The sequence below is a fragment of the Bidens hawaiensis genome, unplaced genomic scaffold (genome assembly GCF_021521415.1).
Source record: "Bidens hawaiensis isolate Kalapana, Puna unplaced genomic scaffold, B.hawaiensis_p1.1 tig00014401_1, whole genome shotgun sequence".
NCBI classification, from domain to species: Eukaryota; Viridiplantae; Streptophyta; class Magnoliopsida; order Asterales; family Asteraceae; genus Bidens; species Bidens hawaiensis.
Window position 1 is genome coordinate 194,745 of NW_027492244.1, and position 24,800 is coordinate 219,544.

Genomic DNA, 24,800 nt, shown 5'->3' on the forward strand with positions numbered 1-24,800 from the left:
TGTTGTTGATGGACAGCTTTCTTGTAGATGTAGAGAAATTTGCAGACATCACATGCAACCCACAAGAATCCAAAATTCAAAAGAATAAAATCAAAATAAAATGTTGATGGACACCAGAGATAATTTCTCAAATATACAAGAATTATATATATGCATGCTAACTTCATCTTTATGTATCATTTCTCAATTAACTTCATCACCATACCATCACCTTCAATAATATTTGCTATTGTTCTTGTTAAAAAATGACACAACGTTTCAGTTCCGGTCTTTTGGTCAATGATTTGTTGTTTCTAAGAAACAATCATAGAGCTGGTTATGCATTTTATCAAGCAGAAAATTTGAATGATGAGGGTGTACTTAGGTTGAGAAGGTGTGATGAGAAATTGTGGTCTTACCTTCGTAAAAATCCACTATCTGAAAATGTTATGCGTTATATACGTGAGGCTGGTTTCGAGGGCATTTTTCAATGTGAGACATGGAGGGTTGACAATGCTCTAGTATCTGCATTAGTTGAAAGATGGCGTCCAGAAACACACACGTTTCATATGCCATTCGAAGAAGTAACTATAACCTTACAAGATGTGGCAGTTTTGTTTGGTTTACGGGTTGAGGGTACGGTATTGTGTGGTATTGAAAGAAAATGGTCAGATGATGAAATTATAACAACTTTTCTAGAATTGACCGGTATAGAGATCACCAGTGAAGAAATCAGTTCGCAAAGAATAAACATGACGTTTGTTATGGACGCCATCGAGGAGACTCAACTTCTTGATAATGCCACCGAACTTCAATGTACGCAACGAGCAAGAGCGATAATTTTACTTATAATCGGTGGAACATTATTTTGTGAATCCGCCAACAACTTTGTCCACGTCAAATTTTTAAATCACATAAATGATTTAAATCAATGCGGTCAGATTAGTTGGGGAAGTGCCGTTCTTGCAGTTTTATATAGAAATCTTTGTAAAGCCGTTGATCCTAAGTCGATAGAGATCGGTGGTGCTATGTTACTGTTGCAGTTTTGGGCTTGGGAAAGATTTCCCTCAATAGCTCCAAAAACATTTTATGATATTGACTGGAGTAAGACTTTATGGTTCACGGTATTATTATTTGATAATTTATTTTATAAAATATGTTGAAATGTGTTATATGTGTGTTTATAAAAATTCACTAACATGTGTTTTTTACAAAGATGGCGTGGTCCGCTATCGCGTCGTCACAACCCCTCGCACGTTGTGGGCGTCTACCGGTCAATGTTTCATTCTTTATCCGAGTTTCAATTTTTGTGGTGCCCGTATGATAATATTCTACAAAATCTTCCTGAAATTTATAGAAACGGTCAAGAGTGTTGGAGGAGTGAAACTTATCTCATATGTTGGCACATTGTCGAACCCCACATTCCTAGTAGGGTCTTAAGACAATTTGGTATGTTTCAGCCAATTCCTACCAAAACCCTTTTGAGTGTTGAAGATCATAATAAATTGCACAGTATTAGACGAGTCGAAGACTACCACGTGTTAATGCAGGAGTACCAAAACCGTGTGGCACTGAAAAAAGAAACAAGCACAAGCATTAATAAATGCACACGTCTATTTTTATTTCTGTAGCTTATGTTTATATAATGTTAAATTTGTGTGTTGAATGTTCTGTAATGTCCTTCAAGATTAATAGAGTTTTTCTATTAGATAATATAATTCAACAATTAAAATTCAACAATAAAATACAATATTAATAAAATTCAACATTAGTTACAATGAAACCAACTATGACTAAATAATAATAATCATTGGTGTGATGATTGACAAGCATTCCGTTTATGACCAACTTGTTTACATATTCCACATCTAAAAATTTTTGGTTGGTCAGAATGACGAACATCCATCTCGTTATGAATTCTTCTAGACTTCCTCCTACCACGTGATGTGGTAATTTTGGACGTATCTGGTTTAATCCTCCAACCCGGGTCCGTCCAATAATCCGGGTGAGCCAGTGGGAAAAACTCCCCATCATATTGTGCTCTGTATGCCCCCGTTGTGTACAATTCATGAACATTTTTTTCTAGTGAATCCCCTCTATTATGGCAAACTGCAATAGCATGTGAACAAGGAAACCTTTCCATATGCCACTTACCACATGTGCATTTTTTTTTCAAGTACTCGACGGTGTAGTCATTTTCTCCGGTTGAGTTAAATTGTATTCTTGATACGACCTTGTACCTCCCTCGTCTAAAATCATACTCTATCAGACTATGTTGTCGCGACCGCCCATCACGCTCCTGAAACTTTGTCCATGTGCGAGGGGGTAACCTTGTGTTACAATTCCATGCAATCTCAGTGTGCATTAACCATTGTTGGACCATTTTTTCAAATGTACAATTAATAATGGCCTTAATGGGCATCAACCTTATTCCCCCCAATGCGTTGTTTAAACTCTCTGAAATGTTAGTCGTTAGGTTCCCCCAACGACGGTGGTTCTTATTGTGACATCTGCCCCGATCCGACCCGACCCAGGTACCCGTTTCTCTGATCCGATCTCTTTCTTTTATGATTTAATATTTATTTATACTTATATTTTACTTTTAATAATAATAATATATTTTCTTTCCCGCCTCTTTCTCTCTTTTTCTTTCCGCCGTCCCGTCCCTCTTCTTCTCTCTTTCCGCCTTCTTTTCCCTCTTGTCGCCGTCCCGCCCTTAAGCCTTGAACTCCTTGTCCTTTGTTTCTTCCCGCCTAAGGTTGTCTGCGCAGTTCCACGCGCCAGACTCCTTACAAGGAAGCCTGCGTGAAGACCACCTGTTACTGCGATACGCGAGACGAACTGTCCCCGCAGCGCGCTAAGGATTTTAGTTCTTCCCGCGGCGCGCTATGGATACCGTTCTTCCCGCGACGCGCTAAGGAATATAGTTCTTCTCGCGACGCGCTTAGAATTGAAGTTCTTCTCGCGGCGCGCTTAGAAATGTAGTTCTTCCCGCGACGCGTTAAGGTTGGTTCTGTCTGCCTTCGCGCTCGCGCACTCTTGACCTTCTGTGTCTGCCTTCGCGCTCAATCTTTCTCGCGCTATGTCTTGAGTCTTTTCTTCTGTTTAATCCAGCCGTTTACTTTTGTGTTGTCTTATCTTCTGTGCTGTTGACCTGACCTATCTTATGTCTGAAAAGCCACTTTTGGCGCAGCATGCGCACCAACCCCATTGGTTGACAGAAAAAGTGACTTACATTATCTTTTGAGATCTGCTTTTCCATGCTTGACCAATACCTTTATCTGACCCGCGCATGCCTGTTTACTGTTACCTGTCAGCTTTTCCTTTGCCCCCCTGCAGCTGCCATATCTTTTGATATCTTTTGCTTTTGGAATCTTTTACTTTTTGGAGATCTTTTCCCCTTTTTTAGGGATTGTGTTCCCTAGGGTTTCCCTATAAATAATAATGTTAATTTCCTAACACTACACACACAAAGCACTTAAACTCTCCTGTTCTCTCTTGCTCCTTGCCGTTGTCCTTCCTCTGCCGTCTCCTCTCTCTTTGCCTTCGTCTTCTATCCTGTTCTGCCCTGCTTTTCCGGTAAAATATATTATATTATATAATTTACTTATTAATTATGCTAACTTATAATCAAGACTTAAAACAAATCATTAAAACAATAATCTTATTTATAGGTTAACTTGTGCTTGTTTAAAGTTGGTTCTTGCTTTATCTTACACCGCGTCGTTTATCAAGTGAGTAATCTCGTACCTAATCCCTTTTTATTTTAATGTTTTGGGATGTTCATGTGTTCGTACAAACTTAGAGTCTTAATCTGTTTATGAACTTTAGTCGCGCAGTATCCCATGTGTTGAGGACGTAGACTTGGCTGTTTATTTGTATGTATGGATCATTAACCGTCTTGTCGGTCTATTCCGCAGTTCTCATGGTACCATTAGATGAACACGGGAGAACTATCGTTTATGATTTTCTCTTTTGTTTACACTTGCACAGTCTTTCTTGTTTGTGAGCTCAATCGTGAGCACTGGCAGTCTATGAGTATGAATCTTAGAGTTGGTCCCGATCGGATTACACCCTTGTTGAAAACCAGACATACACATGTTGCGCGCAGTTTTATTGTTATCTATGTATTGTATTAAACTTGATTTCTCACCAACACGCAAGTGTTTGACGTTTATTTTAACACATGTTCAGGTTTGCAGTAGCTGTTTTTGGAGCTCGAGGACACGTAGGAAGTTTTCTTTATTTTGGACCTAGATTAAAATGTATCAAGACAAGTTATTGCTGTTCGAATATTATGATTTATAATATATTGATTTATGATGATTTATGTTATCTTATGTCTTCTTTGCGCGTGCGCGAATGAATGTATTTATTAAATATTGACACCCAATAGTGTCACGAGTAATGAAACAATATGTGGCGCCCCGATGTATAATCCGCCTTTGGTCGGGGTGTTACACTTATCTTTCAAGAGCGTCCACTTACCCTCATTAATAGCATTTAGATACTCCCACGCTCGTGGATCGGTTCTTTTCATTAAACCAACCGAGAGATTGTACTTCCTTAGTTGGGTGGTGCTGCCAATAATCCAACAAAGTCTTTTTAATCTAGACACCTTAAACTTTTGCATTAAGTTGCTTCGAATGTGTCTTAAACAAAATCGGTGTACCGAATTCTCACTCCATACTTGAAGGTTTTTTAGGGCATTAATAATACCTTTGTGTCTATCGGAAATAACACACAACTTTTTCCTCCGATGCACTGCGATGTGCACCCACAATTGTGTAAAGAACCATGTCCAACTTTCTATCGTTTCCTCATAAACTATTGCAAAGGCAATAGGCACAATGTATTTGTTTGCATTTTTGGTGACAGCTATTAACATTTTGCCCCTGTATGATCCCTTCAAATGAGTACCATCAACCGATATAACAGGCATGCAATGTAGAAATGTTTTAATTGAGGGCCCAAATGCCCAAAACACATATTTAAAAGTATGGCACTCAGATGATCTAGCTGGAGCATGTAACCATTCAACAACAGTACCAGGGTTAGCCGCTTGTAATGCTGCAATGTAATGCGGTAATTCTCGGAAATTACTCTCCCATGAACTGTAAATCCTCTCAATCGCCTCTTTTCGAGCTCGCCATGCCTTGCTATAAGAGATATCGATGTGAAATTGATCTTTTATAGATGCTCGAATCTGTTTTATAGGATATGCAATGTCTTTACGCATGTTGTGGATGATACATGTTGCAATATCTCTAGATTTCAAACTTCTATTGTTGTTTCCAACCACCGTCCCATAACAGTTGTGTGAGTCAACCCATATAGTAATTTGCCACATGTGATCATTTTTCTTCTTAACAGCGTAAACATACCAATTACATGGTGGACCGATGCTAAAATTGTTGTTGCACTTGGGATTTATTGAGTAGAACTTTGCTCTCCATTTATCACGTTTGCTTTCAACAACATACAACTCTTTGCCACATTTGATATTCCACGCCCGAACACCAAGCATAATATCAGCTTTGTTTTCAAAGTACATACCCACACACTAAGTAAGGAACATTTTTGTTCCATACCTCCATGGTCATCCTCTTCATCAAAATCAGGGGCTTCATAAGCTCTTAATTCCTCATGATCATGAGAATAATTAACGTTTACATGTGAGGATTCTTGTACATTCGTGGAGTAATATTGTGGTATAATTTCATCTTCATCCTCTTCATCATCAGTGGTTTCCACGGATGACGGGTCTGCTTCAGATTCTTGACTACCACATGACTCAACTTATGATTCCGACTGATCATCAGCATCAGCCATTTCATGAAAACTGGTAGATGGACCGACTTCAAGTAGGTTCGCAAACCCTTCATATGGATAGATTGACTGTCGACGAGCCTCAATTACCGCCGATAACCCACGAAGCATGTCCGTACAACTGGTTTGCTGGATGGAAATTCTTGGCTTGATAATAACATGAACATTAGGGCGAAAATTAACCTCGATTGAAGCTAAGAAATATAACACATCTAGGCTATGGTTGTTGAAAATCTCTGTTGGTTCGTAAACGCCTAAATAAGTGTAATATAACTTCAAAGTAAGCTTGTAAAATTCTTTTTGAACTTGAAGATGTTGATAGATCAAATCCACAAAATCTTCATATGAAATCTTACGTTGAATAATAAGGATAGTGTTTCTGGTGGAATCATCACACGAAATAATGTCATTTTCGTATGATACATTACCATCCCAATATAACTTAACAAAAATAGGATCAAACATTTGTATTTTGAAGAAGAGAATATGAAATTTGATTTATGTTTGTTGGTAAGAATAACTTGATCTGATCATATACAAGCAACAACGTTTCATTATATCTCCAACCACCTACATTTAATCTTTCAACAACCTACATTTAATCTTTCAACAAAACAATTTTTTATTTAATATGCCAACAACTTCTATTAATAAACCAAACCAACTACGTAAGAATTTTAATTTTGACAGATTCGAAGCACCCCTTACTCGCCGATATCAAGTAATATTAAGGTTATTCGCCAATACTAAGTGCTAATAGTAGTTGGTCACGTGACCTCGTTTTTACTCGCCACTACCAAACACAGTTTACGTAATTCGCCACTATCAAATGCAATTTAACTAATTCGCCACAACCAAATACAAATAACATTCTCTCACCTGACAACCCTCTTACATTCTCTTACACACCTATGCCAAAACTCTAATTCGCCAATATTAAAAACTATCACCCCATTTGTGATTAAAAAACAAAGCCAACCCCCCAAGTGATTAGTGGTCCCAAATACACACCATTTGTAAAAAAAACAAATCTTATTTCTTCCATGATAAACAAACCGTCATTCCACTTTATCCTTGGTCTTCTTTCAACCCTCCTTTTCTTTCCTCTATGCGATCACATCTAGAGTGTGTTGTTGAGTCAAGTCCTACAAGAGAAGCACACTAACGCTTATACATTTGATATTTTTTTAAGATCTTCCATGTCCTCAATAATCAATCTGTGTTATACTGTTGGCGCACTATAATACTAAATGCCTATATACGGTGTGTTCATCTGTTTGGGCTTTGGTTTTCTCAATTTTTTAGTTCAGTTTTCACAGTTTGAATACATTTCAATCGAAACCAAAATCTATTTCGTTTGGGGGGGGGGGGGAGGATTGATGTGAGTTTTAACAAGATGTGTGTGTTGGTTAATCATCGATCTCGTTAAAGTTTCGTTAAATATTTCGTTAGTTTATTAAGGAATAGATAAACTTTGTTAGAATGTTCTGTTAACATAGTTAGGGTACAAAGTGTAATTAATAGATAGTTTGTGTTATTATTGTAATTAGTTAGAAAATAAACGAAGGGTTGCGTCGTTTATACGTACCGTCGTGACGGTAGATTGTAACCGCCGGCGAGGGTATAAATACCTCCGACCGCCATCATTTGTAACAATCCGTTTTAATCGATCCCGTGGCCCTCAATTGGTATCAGAGCGAGGCTCTAAAAACCCCAAATTCGAAGCCCTAATCGGAGAATAGCAAATATCCAGGGAAGAAGACGGATAAATAGTACCTGTTGAAAGATCGGCGATAGATATTTCCGGCAATTACCAAGGAGAATTTGATTTTATTAACCGCCGGCGTGACTTGTGGTAATCAGAAAAGTCAGTACGTTGTTAATCGGAAAAGGAACAGAGGAAAGGAAGGTTAAAGTTTTGCTTTTGTGTATGCACTTACAAAAAGTCAGAATTATATACAAGGAAATAATATATTCTTTTAATACAAGTACATTAATTGTTTTATTACTTAGAAAGTAAAAAAAAATTTATTTTAAAAACAATTATATTTGGAAGTAAATTCAAGAAATTGATTTTGGAAAAATTAAAAAACTTGAATAAACAATTCAAACCTGTGTGATTCGAATAGCAAGACTCCGAACCTTCGTGATTCTTTTGGAATAAGTGGCTCCGAACCTTCGTGATTCGTAGAGCAAGAGTAAGACCTGTGTGGCTGGCATCTAAGACCTGTGTGGCAACCTAAGTCCTGTGTGGCAATAAGACATGTGTGGCAAACAAACACCTGTGTGGCAAATAAATCCTGTGTGGTAAGAGCAAAAATGTGTGCGGTTCAATCGAGTAAGAAGTAAATATGTCTAGCAAAGAAGATTCATCAAGTGGATCAACAAAAATTCGTGAGCAAGGGAATATATCTCTTCAATGTCCAAAATTGACTGAGTCAAACTATACGACATGGGCATTATTGATGGAGACAATCTTAAAGTCTTGTGGTCTTTAGGAAGCGGTAAGTTCAGAAGAAGAAGTTGATGAAAAGAAGGCATATACGACCAAGGCAATGATCCTACAAACGTTGCCAGAATATATTTTGATGCAAGTGGCACAACACCCGACAACAAAAGAAGTGTGGGACGCGATAAAAGTTCAACACTTAGGAGCGGATCTAGTTCAGAAAGCACGTCTACAAACATTAAGGAGCGAGTTGAAGAAGTTAAAGATGAAAGAAAATGAAACCGTGAGTGATTTCTCTGGAAAATTGGGAAGCATAAGATCCAAATTTAAAAGTTTTGGTTCCAATCTCAAGGATAAGATAATTGTAAGGAAGTTGCTCAATTCACTTCCAAAGAAATTTCTACCAATCGTGGCATCTATCGAGCAATATTTGGAAATTGACAAAATGCCATTTGAAGAAGTGGTAGGAAGAATAATAGCTTTTGAAGAACGCCTTAAAAGTCAAGACGAACCAGAAGACGATAACGAAAGAAAGCTTTTGATGGCTAGTAATCATCCTAAGAACTGGCGTCATGGAAAAGGTCGTGGTAATAGAAGCCAAGACAAAGAACAAGGAAGAGAACCTTTCAAAGAAGAAAGAAGACGTGGAAATGCGAGTCGCGGAAACAAAGACAAAAGTGATCTCAAGTGCTATGAATGTAATGAATATGGTCACTTCGCATATGAATGCCTTAAATGGAAAAACAAAGAAAAAGAAGATCCGGAGACTCATCTCATACATAGTTTAACTACACTACTATGAAGACAAAGCAAGCCGTGTTGAAGATCGAGATTAAGGGGGTGATTGTTGGTTAATCATCGATCTCGTTGAAGTTTCGTTAAATATTTCGTTAGTTTATTAAGGAATAGATAAACTTTGTTAGAATGTTCTGTTAACAAAGTTAGGGTACAAAGTGTAATTAATAGATAGTTTGTGTATATTATTGTAATTAGTTAGAAAATAAACGAAGGGTTGCGTCGTTTATACGTACCGTCGTGACAGTAGATTGTAACCGCCGGTGAGGGTATAAATACCTCCGACCACCATCATTTGTAACAATCCGTTTAAATTACAAATCAATAATACAAAGATTCGTTTATTATAATTATTGTTATTTACGTATTATTGTCGGTTTTAATCAATCCCGTGGCCCTCAGTGTGATAATCTGTCCACATCCTTGGTTCGTTTTCTCGTGTTTTGTGATGGGTGAAATGTTTAGTGTGTACACGAATAAAAAAATGCACATATCAATATATGTAACCGGAAATTCTTCAATATCAAATTGAGTTTTTATAATGGCAACAATTACCTACTTATGTTTTGGTTTAAAACCAAATAGAAAACTGAATATGCTAGTTGTTTTGTTTCAATGGTTTCGATATGGTTTGTCTTTTTATTTAATCGATTTGAAATAGGATATTGAACACCTATAAGTCTATGTAGCTATGGATGATCTCTTGTTATAATGTTGGGTAAACTAGTTTTAAATAATCCAAGTTATACCTTATTGACAAATAACAGTCTCAACTAACGACATTACTGTTGACTGCCCCAACTTAAGCCATATTTGTTTTTAAAGGTCTGCGACTAACAGATGGTTAACTATATAGTCTGATGTTGATGCTGAGTTAGCATGCCTTGTTATCAAACACCTCATTATGTGGCATAAAAGTGGCCCCAAACACTTCTTTTTCGTCCCTTACCCTCATCACTTTCTATCTTCCTTCTTCATCCCTTGCCTCCACCATCCACCTCCCACCACCAACATGCAACCCCATATACCATACACGGTTTATGTTGTTAGCAAGATTATTAGTTTCTACATAAACATGATGAAAAAAAATTCCTAACTTAGGCCCTATACAAATATAAATAAACCATTGGCTCGGTTCATAAATTTCTAAAATCCACTTAGGCCACATTCGACACACAGCCCAAACGGATAAAAATACCAATACTCTACTCAAACAGGGCCATACTTACCCGATGAAGAATACAATCCATATCTAAACAAACTATACATTTTATTGGCAAACATGTATATTCGACGTATCAGTACAATTCAAGAGGTCATATCCACATTCAAGCCTTCCATTAGATTGCATCATATAATCAACCCATTTACTACCAAACTCTACACTCGTGGACATCACATATTTGAAAGAAGAGTTTATTTTGTATGAAATTTCAACAAGCTTAATTCCATCCTCAGCTCACATGATCACCACCTTTTCAGTTTTAAAGCTAAACCCAATTAATTAAGTAAAACCTTATATGTATGTATATTATATATCATATATCGGTGCATTCTAAGGTAAGAAACATCTAATTTTCAAACAGAAATAAAAAAATAAAAAAAAAAAGTCTTGTTTAATGTTGATCATATATGATCTTACTTTCAAACAACACACAATACTCTGTGATTACATGTATCTGCCAATACATAAACATGATTTCAAATATTGGTTGGCTTACTCTCATATGATGAAAGGTGATCACAAATACAATTGTAATACTACTACAAAAAAAGTTTCTTATGCTCACATGTAGCTTAGAGTGTATCTGAAGGATGAATCCTTATGAGCCCCTGGGGTGATCGGGTGATCATTTCCAGACATGTAGGGCACTTGCCATGAGCTGACATAGCACTTTTGATGCAGTCATGACAAAGCATGTGACTACATTTTTTGGTTATTTCTTCCATGTAAGGACCCAAGCAAATTAACTTATATGTTCATTCTTCTTTGGGCTGCATTTTAGATAAAACCAACTCATTGAATTGATTACTGTCTAACTTGACGGTTCAACATACTAGTCCAATTTCAAATGAAAAGGTTACAAGAGTAGACAATTTGACATTTAAACTATTAACAAAATAAACATCACTAAAAGTAGACAAATCCAAACAGGCCAATAAGGAGATGACAAATAGGAAGTGTCGACTATCACAACTAAGTTTAAGCCGGTAAAAAAAACTTCAATCTACAATGGAGACCAAAGAAACAATCAATTAAAACAGTGCACCTGCACAACATGGGCAAAATCTTAGTTGACGATTAAAAGCAGGGCTAATCCCGGCAAAACTTTAACCATCCTTTACATGTGTATTACTATTTGATTCGGCTAAACATCAGAGCTAAGCCTTAACCGTCGTTGCTTATTTAGCATTGCCTGATTAGTGGTTTGGATGCCTATTTTTTAAATTGGCTCAAAGTCAATTTCTATTATGTTAAGTTCCAAAGTCAAATTGTCTATTTTCGTGATTTTTTCGTTTTAAAAACTGTCAATTTTCATTTACTATACTATAGATTTGAATTGACTTTGAGTAACCATTTTAAGTATACGGTACATCATCAAAATATAATAAATATGATCGTTTAAATATACAACCCCCCCCCCCCCCCTTTTCAAAATTAGTATGTATTTAAGAATAATCAGATTTAGTTATTTCAAAACGACATCCCTTTGCTAAAATAAATAGTTGTAGGTTATTTTGGGTTATTAGCACACGCACTAAGGAATTTATTTGAGCACCTAAAACGGTAAAAAGAACACCATCATACGGAACTCAGAAGCTGAAATGCATTGATTATAACATAAATTACTTCAGTTAGTTTCTTGTGGTTAAATAACAAATCTAAAATTACTTGAACCATTTACATTCTCCAATAAAAGTAAATAAGTTACGTTTTAGATTGGTTATGTAGTAAATACGAGGATGGTTAATTACTCACTCCACTTGTACGGAGTACTATATAAGTGAAGTCCTACGATGCATGTTCAGATCATACAATCACACAAAATGAAGATACTACTTTCTAATTCTCTTTTAGTTTTTGCAATCTTCTTTATTGTGTTCGAGAGTACAACAACCATAACACAAGGAGCAAGAGAACTCGTGGAGAAGAAGGAGGTGGTCCGTGATCAGCCTTGCGTGGTAGGACCCCACAAAGACCAAAAAGATGGTGGTGTTACTGGAATAAAATGCAGTGGTGGTGGTGGAGATGAGGGCGGACATCAAGGTGGAGACGAGGGTGGGCATGGTGGAGATGAAGGCGGACATGAAGGTGGAGACGAGGGCGGGCATCAAGGTGGAGACGAGGGTGGACATGGTGGAGATGAGGGTGGTCATGAAGGTGGAGACGAGGGCGGACATCAAGGTGGAGATGAGGGTGGTCATGAAGGTGGAGACGCGGGCGGACATCAAGGTGGAGATGAGGGTGGTCATGAAGGTGGAGACGAAGGCGGACATCAAGGTGGAGACGAGGGCGGACATCAAGGCGGAGATGAGGGTGGTCGTGAAGGTGGAGACGGGGGCAGACATCAAGGTGGAGATGAAGGCGGACATCAAAGTGGAGACGAGGGAGGATATGGAAAAGGTCATGGTTGTGAAGGTGGATATGGAAAAGATAAAGATTGTGAAGGTGGAGATGAGGGCGGATATGAAGGTGGATGGGGTGGTGAATATGGTGGAGATATAGGAGGTTATGGCGGAGGTGATGGATATGATCAAGGTTATGGCAAACCCGGAAGAGATAGAGGATACAGTGGAGGCTATGGTGGGGGACCATACCCATATCCTTACACCAGAGGCTGGCCAGGTAGTGGATTTTGGCCTGGCAGCGGGTGGCCGTGGATGTTTGGTGGACAGAGGGGTTGGCCATGGTGGGGTATTGGTGGCGGCGGCTATGGCAAGAAGAAAGTGAAACCAGGAAATTAGTTAACTAAGGATCATTGTAATTTTCAAATATATATCTTTCTATGAAATGAAATAAACATGCATCTGTATAACTGTATGCAGCTAAAGCTTTAAGTTTGCAGTCCCTTGTTCCTATTTTCAATATGCAACTTAATTTGATATACTGTATAAAAATAGAAAACCATTTCAGTTTTATATCTGATCGAACCCAAGTAACTAAAACCTTAGATATATGTATATCATATATCTGAGCATTTAGAAAGGCCACCACAAGTGCAAATTCGTTCTTATCAGTTGTTTGTTCATCAACTGTTTAACTTCTATGAAATCACCACAGAATTTAACAAAAAAAAAAGTATTCTATGATGTTGGTGACAATCTTCCTTTAAAACAACACTACTCTTTATTCACCCGCCATCTGCGGACACACAAACAAGATATCAAATATTGGTTAGATTGCTAATTTCTTATATGATGTAATATTACTAAGAAGAAAAATTACTTACGAGCACATGTGCTTAGAATGGATCTGGAACACAAAACCTTATAAGCCCGCGGGCGTTGATCATTTCTCGACAAGTAGGGCACCTGCTCTGAGCTGACAATGCCCTGCTTATGCAGTCATTGCAAAAGATGTGACCACATCTTGTGGCCATTCCTTCAGCAAATAAACCATAGCATATTGGGCATTCGAAGGTTGGGGGCCGCCACGGTGGTGGAGGTGGTGCTACCTCCAGCTATATATAGAAAGAAAGCAGTTTTAACTGATATGTTCATTGCTTATTCCCCAAAAGAGAAAAGTTAAAACCTAAAACAGCTGAAAGTTTAAACATACATACATACATACATACATACATACATACATACATACATACATACATACAACTGTATCTATGTACATTATCATTTATATATGTACATATGTGTAGATCCTTGAAAACTTACATTGGAATTTAAAGGCTGCGGATTATTGCTGGCATTTCGTCTTTGGTTCTGTGCAGAGGCTAATTCCACCACTGCCATTTTAGAAAATCATATAAGATTAACCGAAGCATACATATAAAAAAAAGTTAAAAATAAGAATGCTACAACACACATGCAAGTTCACACGTAAATAGAAGGAAATAAAAGCATGCAGGTCACTCCATCTTGACCTCCAAACCTTCAAGGCTTCAACTATGGAAGTTATTACAAATTATCTTTCTATTCATTTATTGTTTATTTTAAATTTGCATATATCATATAAGATTTATATAAAAGTATTCATTACACATTTATGTATTCAAGAAAGTAATTATAGGTTTTTGAAATGAAGAAAAGATAGATAATCAATATGTGAGATTGTAACGACTACCTCGAATAGATTATGTCCTTAAATTATCGGTTTACAAATCAGGACTTTAGAAGTTTAGCCGAATGTGTAAAGTATTGATTTTTGGAAGTCGCAAGGATTCATAAACAGTCAATGACACATTACTACTATATATGCTTCTAAAGTCAAATTCACAATATCCAAAAGATTACCTGACCCCGGATCATTCATTGCTAGCTCGCATCCTCAGAGCTCTGTATCTAGTGCTAACAGCCTGCATAAGATAAGTGGACTTAACTAATCTAAACACTTACTAAAAAAATAATGAAATGGTAAATCTTTAGCGTAGAACACTAAGTTAAATAATAGCATTACACAAAATACAATTGTCGGTAATGGCGTGACAATTCCCGTAAAAGGACAAGGCAATCAAAGCGTTCCCCCACCACTTCCACCTTTAGAATCAAATAACGTTTTTATGCCCGAATCTTATCCAAACCTCATATTTGAACGTGGCCTTACCATTGATAAATTGATTTCTATTTAATTTGATTCATTCGGTTTTTCTTTTTCTGTGAAGGACCTCAAGACGCGGACCCTTATCCTCATATGCAACTGTACCGGTTTTATATACCTCCTTACGCCACATATGCTATCCAAAGTTCAATCTCACAAAGCAAATGTGACGCTCTCTGAACAACTGTGGCATCAACGTCTTGGTCATGTGGGCTCAACTCATTACAATCTATTAGAAAGTCTACTTTTATTAATTATGCAAAAATAAACAAAAACATTTGTCAACCTTGTGTGTTGAACGTTAAACTTCCTTTTCTTGATTCTAGTACTCGGACTTATTTTACCTTTTGATATTGTTCATGTCAACAATTCCTTTCACATTTTTGCAAACAAAATGGATTGTTTTCCGTCTTTCTTGCCCCCCCCCCCCCCCCACGCTTCTTCTCAGAATGACAAAGCGGAACGTAAAATTCGCACCATTAATTAATAAAATGGTCCATACCTTACTCGCCCAAGCCAATCTACCTAGCACCTTTTGGCATTATGCTCTTGAAACTACAACCTACCTACTTAATATACTTCCCAACAAAAACCACAACTTTAATAACCCAGCTAAATTACTATACAACCGGTCACCCACCTATAAACATCTTCGCTTTTTTGTTTGTCTTTATTACCCACTCAAATCACCCATCATAATTAATAAACTTCAATACTGCTCCAATGCACGTGTCTTTCTTGGGTATCCCGCAAACCATCGTGGTTATAAATGTTTCGATTTAACAAATCATCAAATAATTATTTTCCGTCATCTAATATTTGACTAAACGGTTTTCCCTTACTCATCCACTGCCTCACTTGATCTCAAAACTTATAATTTGCTCATCCTTTTACTTAGAATCACATCGGTCCCAATACGACCCAATCACCAAACCCAACCTACAAGGCCTCCACCTATAGATCCAACCAACCCTCCAACTTTACCAACTATAACCCAAGCCCAACAACCTTTATTTACCCAACCAACTCACCAAAACTCCCCAAATCCACACCTAAATCAACCACCTTCCTAATCCAATTCCAACTAATTAACCTCACATCCCCATTCTTACACACATCAAACCAATCGGACCCACGCCCCTATCCATATTCAAACCGCCACAATTGATCTATCCACCAATGTTAATACGTCTAGTATCATCACTTGCTACTCCATGCGCTCCAAAATGCACACTAACACATCCACATCCACTACTCTCCCTCCTACCCAACCTATTCCACCAACTCAGCCTCCGGCACGAACTATCCGTACATGTGCCATGGACGGCATAACCAAACCCAAACAACCATTTAACTTATACACCTCTTCTATCGCTCCTCTCCTTTAAAATCCTAAAATTACCTTGTACACTACAGAATGGCATGATGCCATGACAGACGAGTTTAATGCTCTTATAAAAACAAGACGTGGGAGTTAGTCCCTCGCCAACCTCATATGAATATAATTCGAAGCAAGTGGCTTTTCCGACACAAGTTCAAACCGAATGGAACCTTTGAGCGCTATAAAGTGTGTTTGGTATGTGATGGTCGAAGTAAACAAGTTGGTATTAATTATGGCGAAACATTTAGTCCGGTCGTGAAACTGACAACAATCTGAATTGCTTTCTCTCTCACCCTTTCTTAGTGATCATGGTCAATTCATCAGCTAGACGTCACGAATGCTTTATTACACCGGAATCTTAATGAAGCGATATACATTTACCAGCCCCTTGGGATCTAGGAATAAGTAATATTCTAATCATATGTGTGTCCTTAATAAATCTCTTTACGACCTTAAACAAGCACCGAGGGCATGGTACCAATGGTTCACCGATTTTGGGACATCATTAGGGTTTACATATAGCCGCAGTGGTTACTCATTGTTAATATATCACCACGGGGCCAACATGGCTTGCTTACTTCTTTACGTGGATGACATATTATTGACAACTTCATTAGAAACCCTTCGGCATGGGCGAATCTTCATTGGGCCAAGGGGTGGCCCCGGCCCCCCTGTTTTTTTGCGCAGTAATGTAAATTTATCCGTTTTCGGCCGAAAAATTTTATACGTAGTGTAAGTTTAGCCTTTTTTGGCCGAAAATTTGAGTCCAGCCCCCCCCTCATTTGTGAAAATATGTATACATTTTGAGCTCGGCCCCCCGTGCCTCAGTCCAAGCTTTGCCACTGCCCTTCGGATTACCCTCATGGAGTGTCTGGCTTCTAAATTTGCCATGAAGGACCTTGGTCCTCTCAGTTATTTAGTTATTTTTTGGGCATCTCAGTTACACGCACGGGTAATACCATGTTCTTATCACAACTGGCTTATGCGCGAGACATTATACATCGTGCCGACATGACAGAATGTAAACCCATGGCCACACCGGTCGATCGACACCAAAGGTAAACTTAGCTAGCCTGCCCTTAATTTGAGAACCCCTCCCCATATTGAAGTTCCGTCGGGCACTTCAATATGTCACATTCACAATACCAGATATTTCATATGCCATGCAACAAATTTGCATGCACATGCACTCACCCATGGGCGGATCTACGGTAGTAACGGGTGGTTCCGCGGAACCACCCGAGTTTCGAAATTATAGTGTATTTATATATAGAAAATAATAAAGGAACCACCCTATAAATTATACAGGAACCATCTTAAAAACATATAAAGTGCTTGCCCGGATGGTAGTTTGTGGGTTTTGTAACCCGGAGGTCGCAGGTTCTATTCCCGTTTTTAACAGTTTTTTTTTTTTTTTTTTTTTTTACTAAGTTACCCTAAGTCCTGTTAGGGTTTTTTATAACATAAGCTGATAAGCAAAGCAGGCAAACCCCTGAACCAATCCGTGTCCTCATGGTCCTCAGCAGCTGCAGCCGCCTCTGTCCTCTGTCCACCGCTCCACCCTCAGGCTCAGCTCAGCCACTCCGGCAGTGGCACACCGCCGTCCGCCTCCGCCTCTGATTGAATCAGTCACTGGTTTCAAACCCCTGAACCAATCCTTGCCCCCATAAAAATCAATTCCAACAAAAACCTTTTTTTGCTTGCTCTGCTCACTAGTCCGGCAGTGGCACACCGCCGTCCGCCTCCTGTTAGGTATTTTTTTGCTTCTTGTATGATTCATTTTATTTAATCCATTCGAAATGATTATTGAAAGTAGTTTGCTTTGTGAAAATCTTTTTGAAAGAGAGTGTTGTATTCTAGTTATCCGATTCATATTGATCCAACCCAGTCCTTCTTAATTCTTATGAGTTATGACGATTCCCGAATCCAGGGATGCCCTCCACCTGTTCGACGATTTGTCTGAGTGAAAATTTGTTTTGATATTTGTAATTGTAACTTTATTTTTTATTTATTTCACTAAATAAACTTATGTGAATACCTTTATTTTTTTTATTTATTTCAAATAAAGCCTTAATGATTATTGGTTTTAATTTGTTAGTTTGTTAGTTTTTGTTAGTTTCTTAGTTTTAAATTTGTTAGTTTGAAATTGTTGATTTGTAGGTATTTTGAATATGAAGAGATATTATCAAAGTGAACCATCGAACCTTGGATCATCATCTTCAAGTAGTAAACCATTAAAAATAAATTTGGATGATCTACCATGGGATCCTTCCGAAAGGCAACCAATTTCATCTTATCACCCAAGTCAAAAAGATGAAATTAGACGGGCATATCTACTTAGAGGTCCATGTCAACCAACCGTGCATGATTGTCCTCTAACAAATTTTAGTGGTAAATTAAGACGCTTTAATGAGGAATGGTACACTAGTGAATTTGGAAATTGGTTGGAATATAGTGTCAAAGCGGATAAAGTGTATTGTTTGCATTGTTACTTGTTTAAGGAAAGTGGACAAAATTATGCAATGATGGTAAGAATTTTTTTTAATTCATAAAGACTATTGTATTGATATTATGTGTTTTTTAATTTCTAATGACGGTGTCTCTTTTATTATTTTATCGTATTTTTATTATGTAATGAACTTTTCCCGAACCATCGAACCGACCCGAACCTCAAACCGACCCGAAATTTTATATACCCGACTCGGTGAAATTGAAACATATAAAAGTAGTGAACCACCCAAAAAAAATTCCTGGATCCGCCACTGCACTCACCACAGATTAATCATTGGCACAGTCTAAAGCGCATCACCTGGTATATTGAAGGCACTTCTGACATTGGTCTTACACTTGGTCCTATGCCCACTTAGACTGTACATGGCTACACCGACTAAGCCAGGCAGTGGCGGATCCAGGAATTTTTTTCACATGGTACACTGTTTTTAGATGCTCCAATTTTATATAGTCATATATATAAAAATTCTGGCCGGTTCGACGATTCGGGTCGGGGGCGGCTGTGTTTGAAACAAATAAAGAAAAAACTTTAAAGTATTATTTAATTTACTTTCTTTTACATTGCCTTGTAGTTTTATCTCAAACCTGGATGGTATGATTCTCAAAGTGAATATAACAAATCACTTCATAATTATAAGCTAACCAATAGCATTTGACACATTGATTTTAACTTGTTTCTTGAATATTATCCTCCTGAAAGTAGTATATTCATACCCTCACATAAAGATTATAAACCAAGTATATATTGAAGTGAACAAACTGTGGACAGTGGAAATAGGAGGGGGCGGCTGTGTTTGAAACCCTATAAATATTAAAACAGAGCTTAGGCCGTGTTAAAAAAGTATAATAAATTAAAAGAAATCTAACAAAACGTCTAACAGCAGAATCGAACATGGGGCATGTGTGTTAACAACCAAGGTCTTAACCACTCCACCAATCTTCCAGCTTGGTTTCTATGGTGCACTCCAAATTTATAAGGGGGTGCACTCCAGATTTTATATATAACATTACACTATAATTTCGAAAATCGGGGGTTCCCGTGCACCCCCAAACTTCAATGTAAATCCGCCCATGAAGCCAGGTATCCGGACACTCACCGCTCCACATCCGAGTATTGTGTATACTTTGGCAATAGCCTGATTTCTTTGCCGTCTAATCGACAAACCACTATATCTAGCTCGAGTGCCGAAGCCGAATACCAAGGTATCGCCAATGTGGTCGCTGAAATTTGTTGGCTTCGAAATTTATTACTTGAGTTCGTCACTAGCTAACTCATGCACACTGGTCTATTGGGATAATATTAGTGTTATTTACCTATCGGGCAATCCAGTTCAACATCAACGTAGGAAAAATATTGAGTTAGACATACACTATGTTCGGAACAGGTCCATCAGGTCATTTTCGAGTTCTGCATGTCCCGTCCCGATACCAAATTGCTGATATATTTACAAAAGGTTTACCACGCGCATTGCTTGATGATTTTTGGTCCAGTACAAGCCACCATGGCTTCGACCGCGGGGTGTAATAGCGTGTATCATATATTCATCATATATCTCCACTGTAGGATATAATCGTTGTAAATATTATCCTAGAATCGGAGATCCATTTGTGTATATATATATATGGTTTGGATCAAATACAAATGAAATTAATTTGCTAAACGTGAGAATCAAGTAGAGTAATTATGTAATTACATCATAAAGTAATTACATAATTAGTCTATAATGTAATTACATAATTACTCTGCTTGTATATATAATTACTTTACTGTATTTGTCACGTTTAACCATTAATTTTATTTGTACGTTAACCTTCCATATATATATATCAAATATTGTTCAATAAAAGAGACACATTGAATTACAGATTCATATATGTGTAGATCCCTAAAAACTTACATTGGCATTTGACGGTTGCGGGTCCACGTTGACACGTCGTCTCTGATTCCGTGCTGCGGCTAATTCCGCCACTGCCATTTTAGAAATCACATCAGATTAATTGGAACATATATAAAAAAATTAAAAATAAGAATGCTACAACACACATACAAGTTCATATATAAATAGAAGGAAATAAAAGCATACATGTCTGAACCTTCAACTATGGAAGCTATTACAAAGTTATCTTTCTATTCATTTATTATTTATTTTAAATTTAAATACAAAGTTGCATATATCATATAAGATTTGTCTGAAAGTATTCATTACACATTTATGTATTCAAGAAATTAATCACAGGTTTTGGAAATGAAGAAAAGATAGATAATCAATATGTGAGATCGTAACGACAACCTCGAATGGATGATGTCCTTAAATAACGGTTTACAAATAAGCACTTTAGAAGTTTAGCCGAATGTCTTAAAAGTATCGATTTTTGGAAGTCGCAAGGATTCATAAACAGTCAAGGACAAATTACTACTATATATGTTTCTAAAGGCAAATTCACAATCTTCAAAAGATTACCTAACTCCGGATCATTGCTAGCACGCATCCTCAGAGCTCTATATCTAGTTCTACCAACCTGCATAAGATAAGTGGACTTTAGTAATCTAAACACTTACTAAACTAATAATGAAATGGTAAATCTTTAGCGTAGAACACCATGTTAAATAATAACATTACACAAAATATAATTACCGGTAATGGCATCAACGTCTTGGTCATCCGGGATCCAACTTATTACAATCTATTAAGAAGTCTACTTTTATTGATTATGCAAAAATAAACAAAATCATTTGTCAACCTTGTGTGTTTGGAAGCGCGTTAAACTTCCTTTTCTTAATTCTAGTACTCAAACTTATTTTTCTTTTGATATTGCTCACAGTGATCTTTGGACTTCACTAGTTTTAAGTTCCGAGGTCATCAATATTACATATTAATTCTCGATGATTGTTCCATTTTTATGGACCTTTCTACTTAATTAGTAGGGAATCACAAGTTTATTCTATATTATATCACTTTTATAATTTAATTCACACTCAATTTGAAAGAAAAATTAAACAATTACAATGTGACAACGGAAAGAAATATGTCAACAACTACTTTCGTCTGTTTCGCAACCAAAATGGATTATTTTTCAGTCTGTCTTTCCCCCACACTTTGTAATATCCCAAAATTTCAAATAATAATATTTAATATATTTATTTATTATGATGGAAAGGTTTACTTGAGTTGGTTAAGAAATAATAAAATAATAAAGATGGAAAAATAAGTAGGCTAATTAAGATGGAATTAATTGTGGACCAAAAAGGAAAGATGAGCTTTAGGTACATGGGATTAAGGGGTATAAATACCCCTTAAACCTTAATTATTTACATTTCCATCCATTCCACACCATAGCCTACACCATAAAACACACACATACTCTCATACTTACGGCCACAGGAGAGGAAACGAGATCCGAGACCGAAACCAAGATAAATATTGATAGATCTTGGATATTTAAGCAAGATACAAAATTGTAGTTCATACCCAAGCAAAATCGTAGCTTTAAAACGAGTAAAGGTATGTTCTTGATCTTTAAAGCTTATGTTTTTATGAACGATTAGCCATGGAATTAAGACCTAGAGTAGATCTGATATAAACGAACCTTAAAGTAGCAAACTTGATGTTCAAATGGACTTAACGAACTTATGATTATGAACGACTCGTTTAAAGAAACCCTGGATCTAATTTTGAACATCTTTAGCCCTAAAGGTTCAAGTTTTATGCCAAGGGTGGGTTAGATCTTGATGATGGAAGGATGATGGGTGTAAAATGTACAAGAAGAGTAGTTAATGTTACCAAAATTAGTAAGAAGGACCATCATCAGCTACCTAAGCTGATAAAGAGTTGCAAAAACTGAGCTGAAAGCATCAGACACGAGTTTTCAGTCAACGCGGGTTCTCGGTCAAAACGATTTCTCGGTGACCTGAATTCTCGGTGATCTGAATGTTCGGTCAACATGAGTTCTCGGTCACCAAGAGTTCTCAGTCACTCCTTGAGTTCTCGGTCACGAGCTCTCTGCTGGGTTCTCTGCCAAGAGTTCTCGACTGATCATTCAGATTCTTGGCATTGGGCCTGGTCTCACCAGGCCCAGATAACATTAAAATAGAAGGGCCTGATCTAATTAAGCCTAATTGAAACAAACTAGCCATTGGTATAAGTTAAACAAACGAGCCTAATATAGAAAGAACATTGTTAACTAAAATACCGACGTAATTAATTATACAGTTAATTAACAAATATATATATATATATATATATAACAGTTAGCCGTGCGCAATTAAATAAAGGGATAACGATTAACGAAGAGCGAAACAGGATCCAGGTGAGTTTCTAGCCCCATTTTCTTGTAATGTTTTCGGGGCTGTGTGCATACTCGATGTGATAGTTAATACACTTACCTCAAGTGGTAAGTGTATGCCATATATGATTGATGTGATAATTATTATATTGATGTTATGAATGAATGCTTGTCGATGCGTGAATGATCTTCGGATATTGCACATATCGCCAGGGAAGGTAATGTGTAGTATGCCTAGTATGATATAATACATGAATGATATACGAATGTATGAGTATGTACGAAATTACGTAATTATGAAAGGAAAGTATGATGGTATGGTTTCATGGAAGAAGGGCAACTGGACCCTAATAATATCAGAGGATGGAGAGCACCGGACCCTAATAATATCCGGGGAAGAAGAGCAACCAGACCATAATAATATCTGAGGATGGAGGGCACCGGACCCTAATAATATCAGAGGAAGAAAGGCAACCGGACCCTAATAATATCCGAGGATGGAGGGCACCGGACCCTAATAATATCCGAGGTATGTAGGGCGAAATGCTATTTATAACGAATGGTTTGTTACGAATGCATATGTATGAATGATGAACAGGTTAAATGTAATGCGTACCTTCGGGCACATATATATGTATGAAAAGTAAGTTAATTGATTAACTAGAACTCACTCAGCGTAACTGACTTTTAGTATGCACGCATGTGAGTAGGATGAGGCAGTTGGCTTGAGCGGGGACTCATGGCAGATGAATAAGAGTCTGGCATCTGAAGACTTATGAGGTTTTATAATTAATGTTTTGATTTTAAAAGACAAGATGAATGTTTTGTAAGGCCCCGTTACCGGTAGCCCTACTTTGGTGTTGGATTTACTCATCGACATAGTTCTAATCATCAGAGTTAATAAAAACATTCGCGGAATATAAAACTTTCATAAAACATTACATATCTAATCATAAACATGTCTTAAAACATTCTTCTTGTCTTTTAAAATCAAAACATAACTTATAAAACATAACAGGTCTTCAGATGCCAGACTCTTATTCTTCTGCCATGCCTCCCCGTTCAAGCCAGCTGTCTCATCCTACTTACCTGCGTGCATACTAAAAGTCAGCTACGCTGAGTGAGTTCTAGTTAATAACATCACACACTTTACATACATACATTCTTTCATTCATACTTTCATAACTCAAATTCTTCTTTAATCTATTCTATTCTGCCTCGGATATTATTAGGGCCCGGTCCCTTTTTCTGCCTTGGATATTATTAGGGTCCAGTCCCTTGTCTGCCTTGGATAGTCCAGTCCCTTTTCTGCCTCGAGATTATTAAAGGTCCCGGTCCCTTTTCTGCCTTGGATATTATTAGGGTCCAGCCCCTTTTCTACCTTTCTATCTCTTGCATTTGTTCATAACATACATACATATCGTTCATAGTCCATGCATAACATTATAACTTGACAGTGCGTGCAATATCCGAAGATCGTTCACGTACCGACAAGCAATCATTCTTACCTTTCATAACGTACATACATATCATTCATATTTCGTACATAGCATTATAACTTGACAGTACATGCAATATCCGAAGATCGTTCACGTACCGGCAAGCAATCATTATTACCTTTCACATAATCACATAAGACATACACTTATCACTTAGGATAAATGTATTAACAATCACATCGAGTATGCACACAGCCCCGAAAACATAACACAGAAATGGGGCTAGAAACTCACCTGAATGCGATTACGTTCCCCGTTAATGGTTATTCCCTTCTTGAGTTGTGCACGGCTAACTGTATA

General features: G+C 37.3%; 2 protein-coding genes across 2 annotated transcripts; both read left to right on the plus strand.

The window, feature by feature from the left end:
* Positions 1-245: 245 nt before the first annotated feature.
* Positions 246-1,303, plus strand: LOC143546536 (serine/threonine-protein phosphatase 7 long form homolog). Its single transcript, XM_077038190.1, has 2 exons — positions 246-1,103; positions 1,196-1,303. Exons 1-2 carry the CDS (start codon positions 246-248, stop codon positions 1,301-1,303), a joined length of 966 nt encoding a protein of 321 aa, XP_076894305.1.
* A 6,856-nt stretch (positions 1,304-8,159) lies between these two features.
* On the plus strand, positions 8,160-9,059 carry LOC143546537 (uncharacterized). The gene is made up of 2 exons (XM_077038191.1): positions 8,160-8,264; positions 8,307-9,059. The coding sequence occupies exons 1-2, from the start codon at positions 8,160-8,162 to the stop codon at positions 9,057-9,059; spliced, it is 858 nt and encodes a 285-aa protein (XP_076894306.1).
* Positions 9,060-24,800: the final 15,741 nt, after the last annotated feature.

Excerpts from the sequence above, each read along its gene's own strand:
- LOC143546536 (XM_077038190.1), top strand. The coding sequence starts at position 246 with ATGACACAACGTTTCAGTTCCGGTCTTTTGGTCAATGATTTGTTGTTT. Across the intron at positions 1,104-1,195 it reads GTAAGACTTTATGGTTCACG|ATGGCGTGGTCCGCTATCGC; the intron begins GTATTATTATTT and ends TTTTTTACAAAG.
- LOC143546537 (XM_077038191.1), top strand. The coding sequence starts at position 8,160 with ATGTCTAGCAAAGAAGATTCATCAAGTGGATCAACAAAAATTCGTGAG. Across the intron at positions 8,265-8,306 it reads AGTCAAACTATACGACATGG|GAAGCGGTAAGTTCAGAAGA; the intron begins GCATTATTGATG and ends TGTGGTCTTTAG.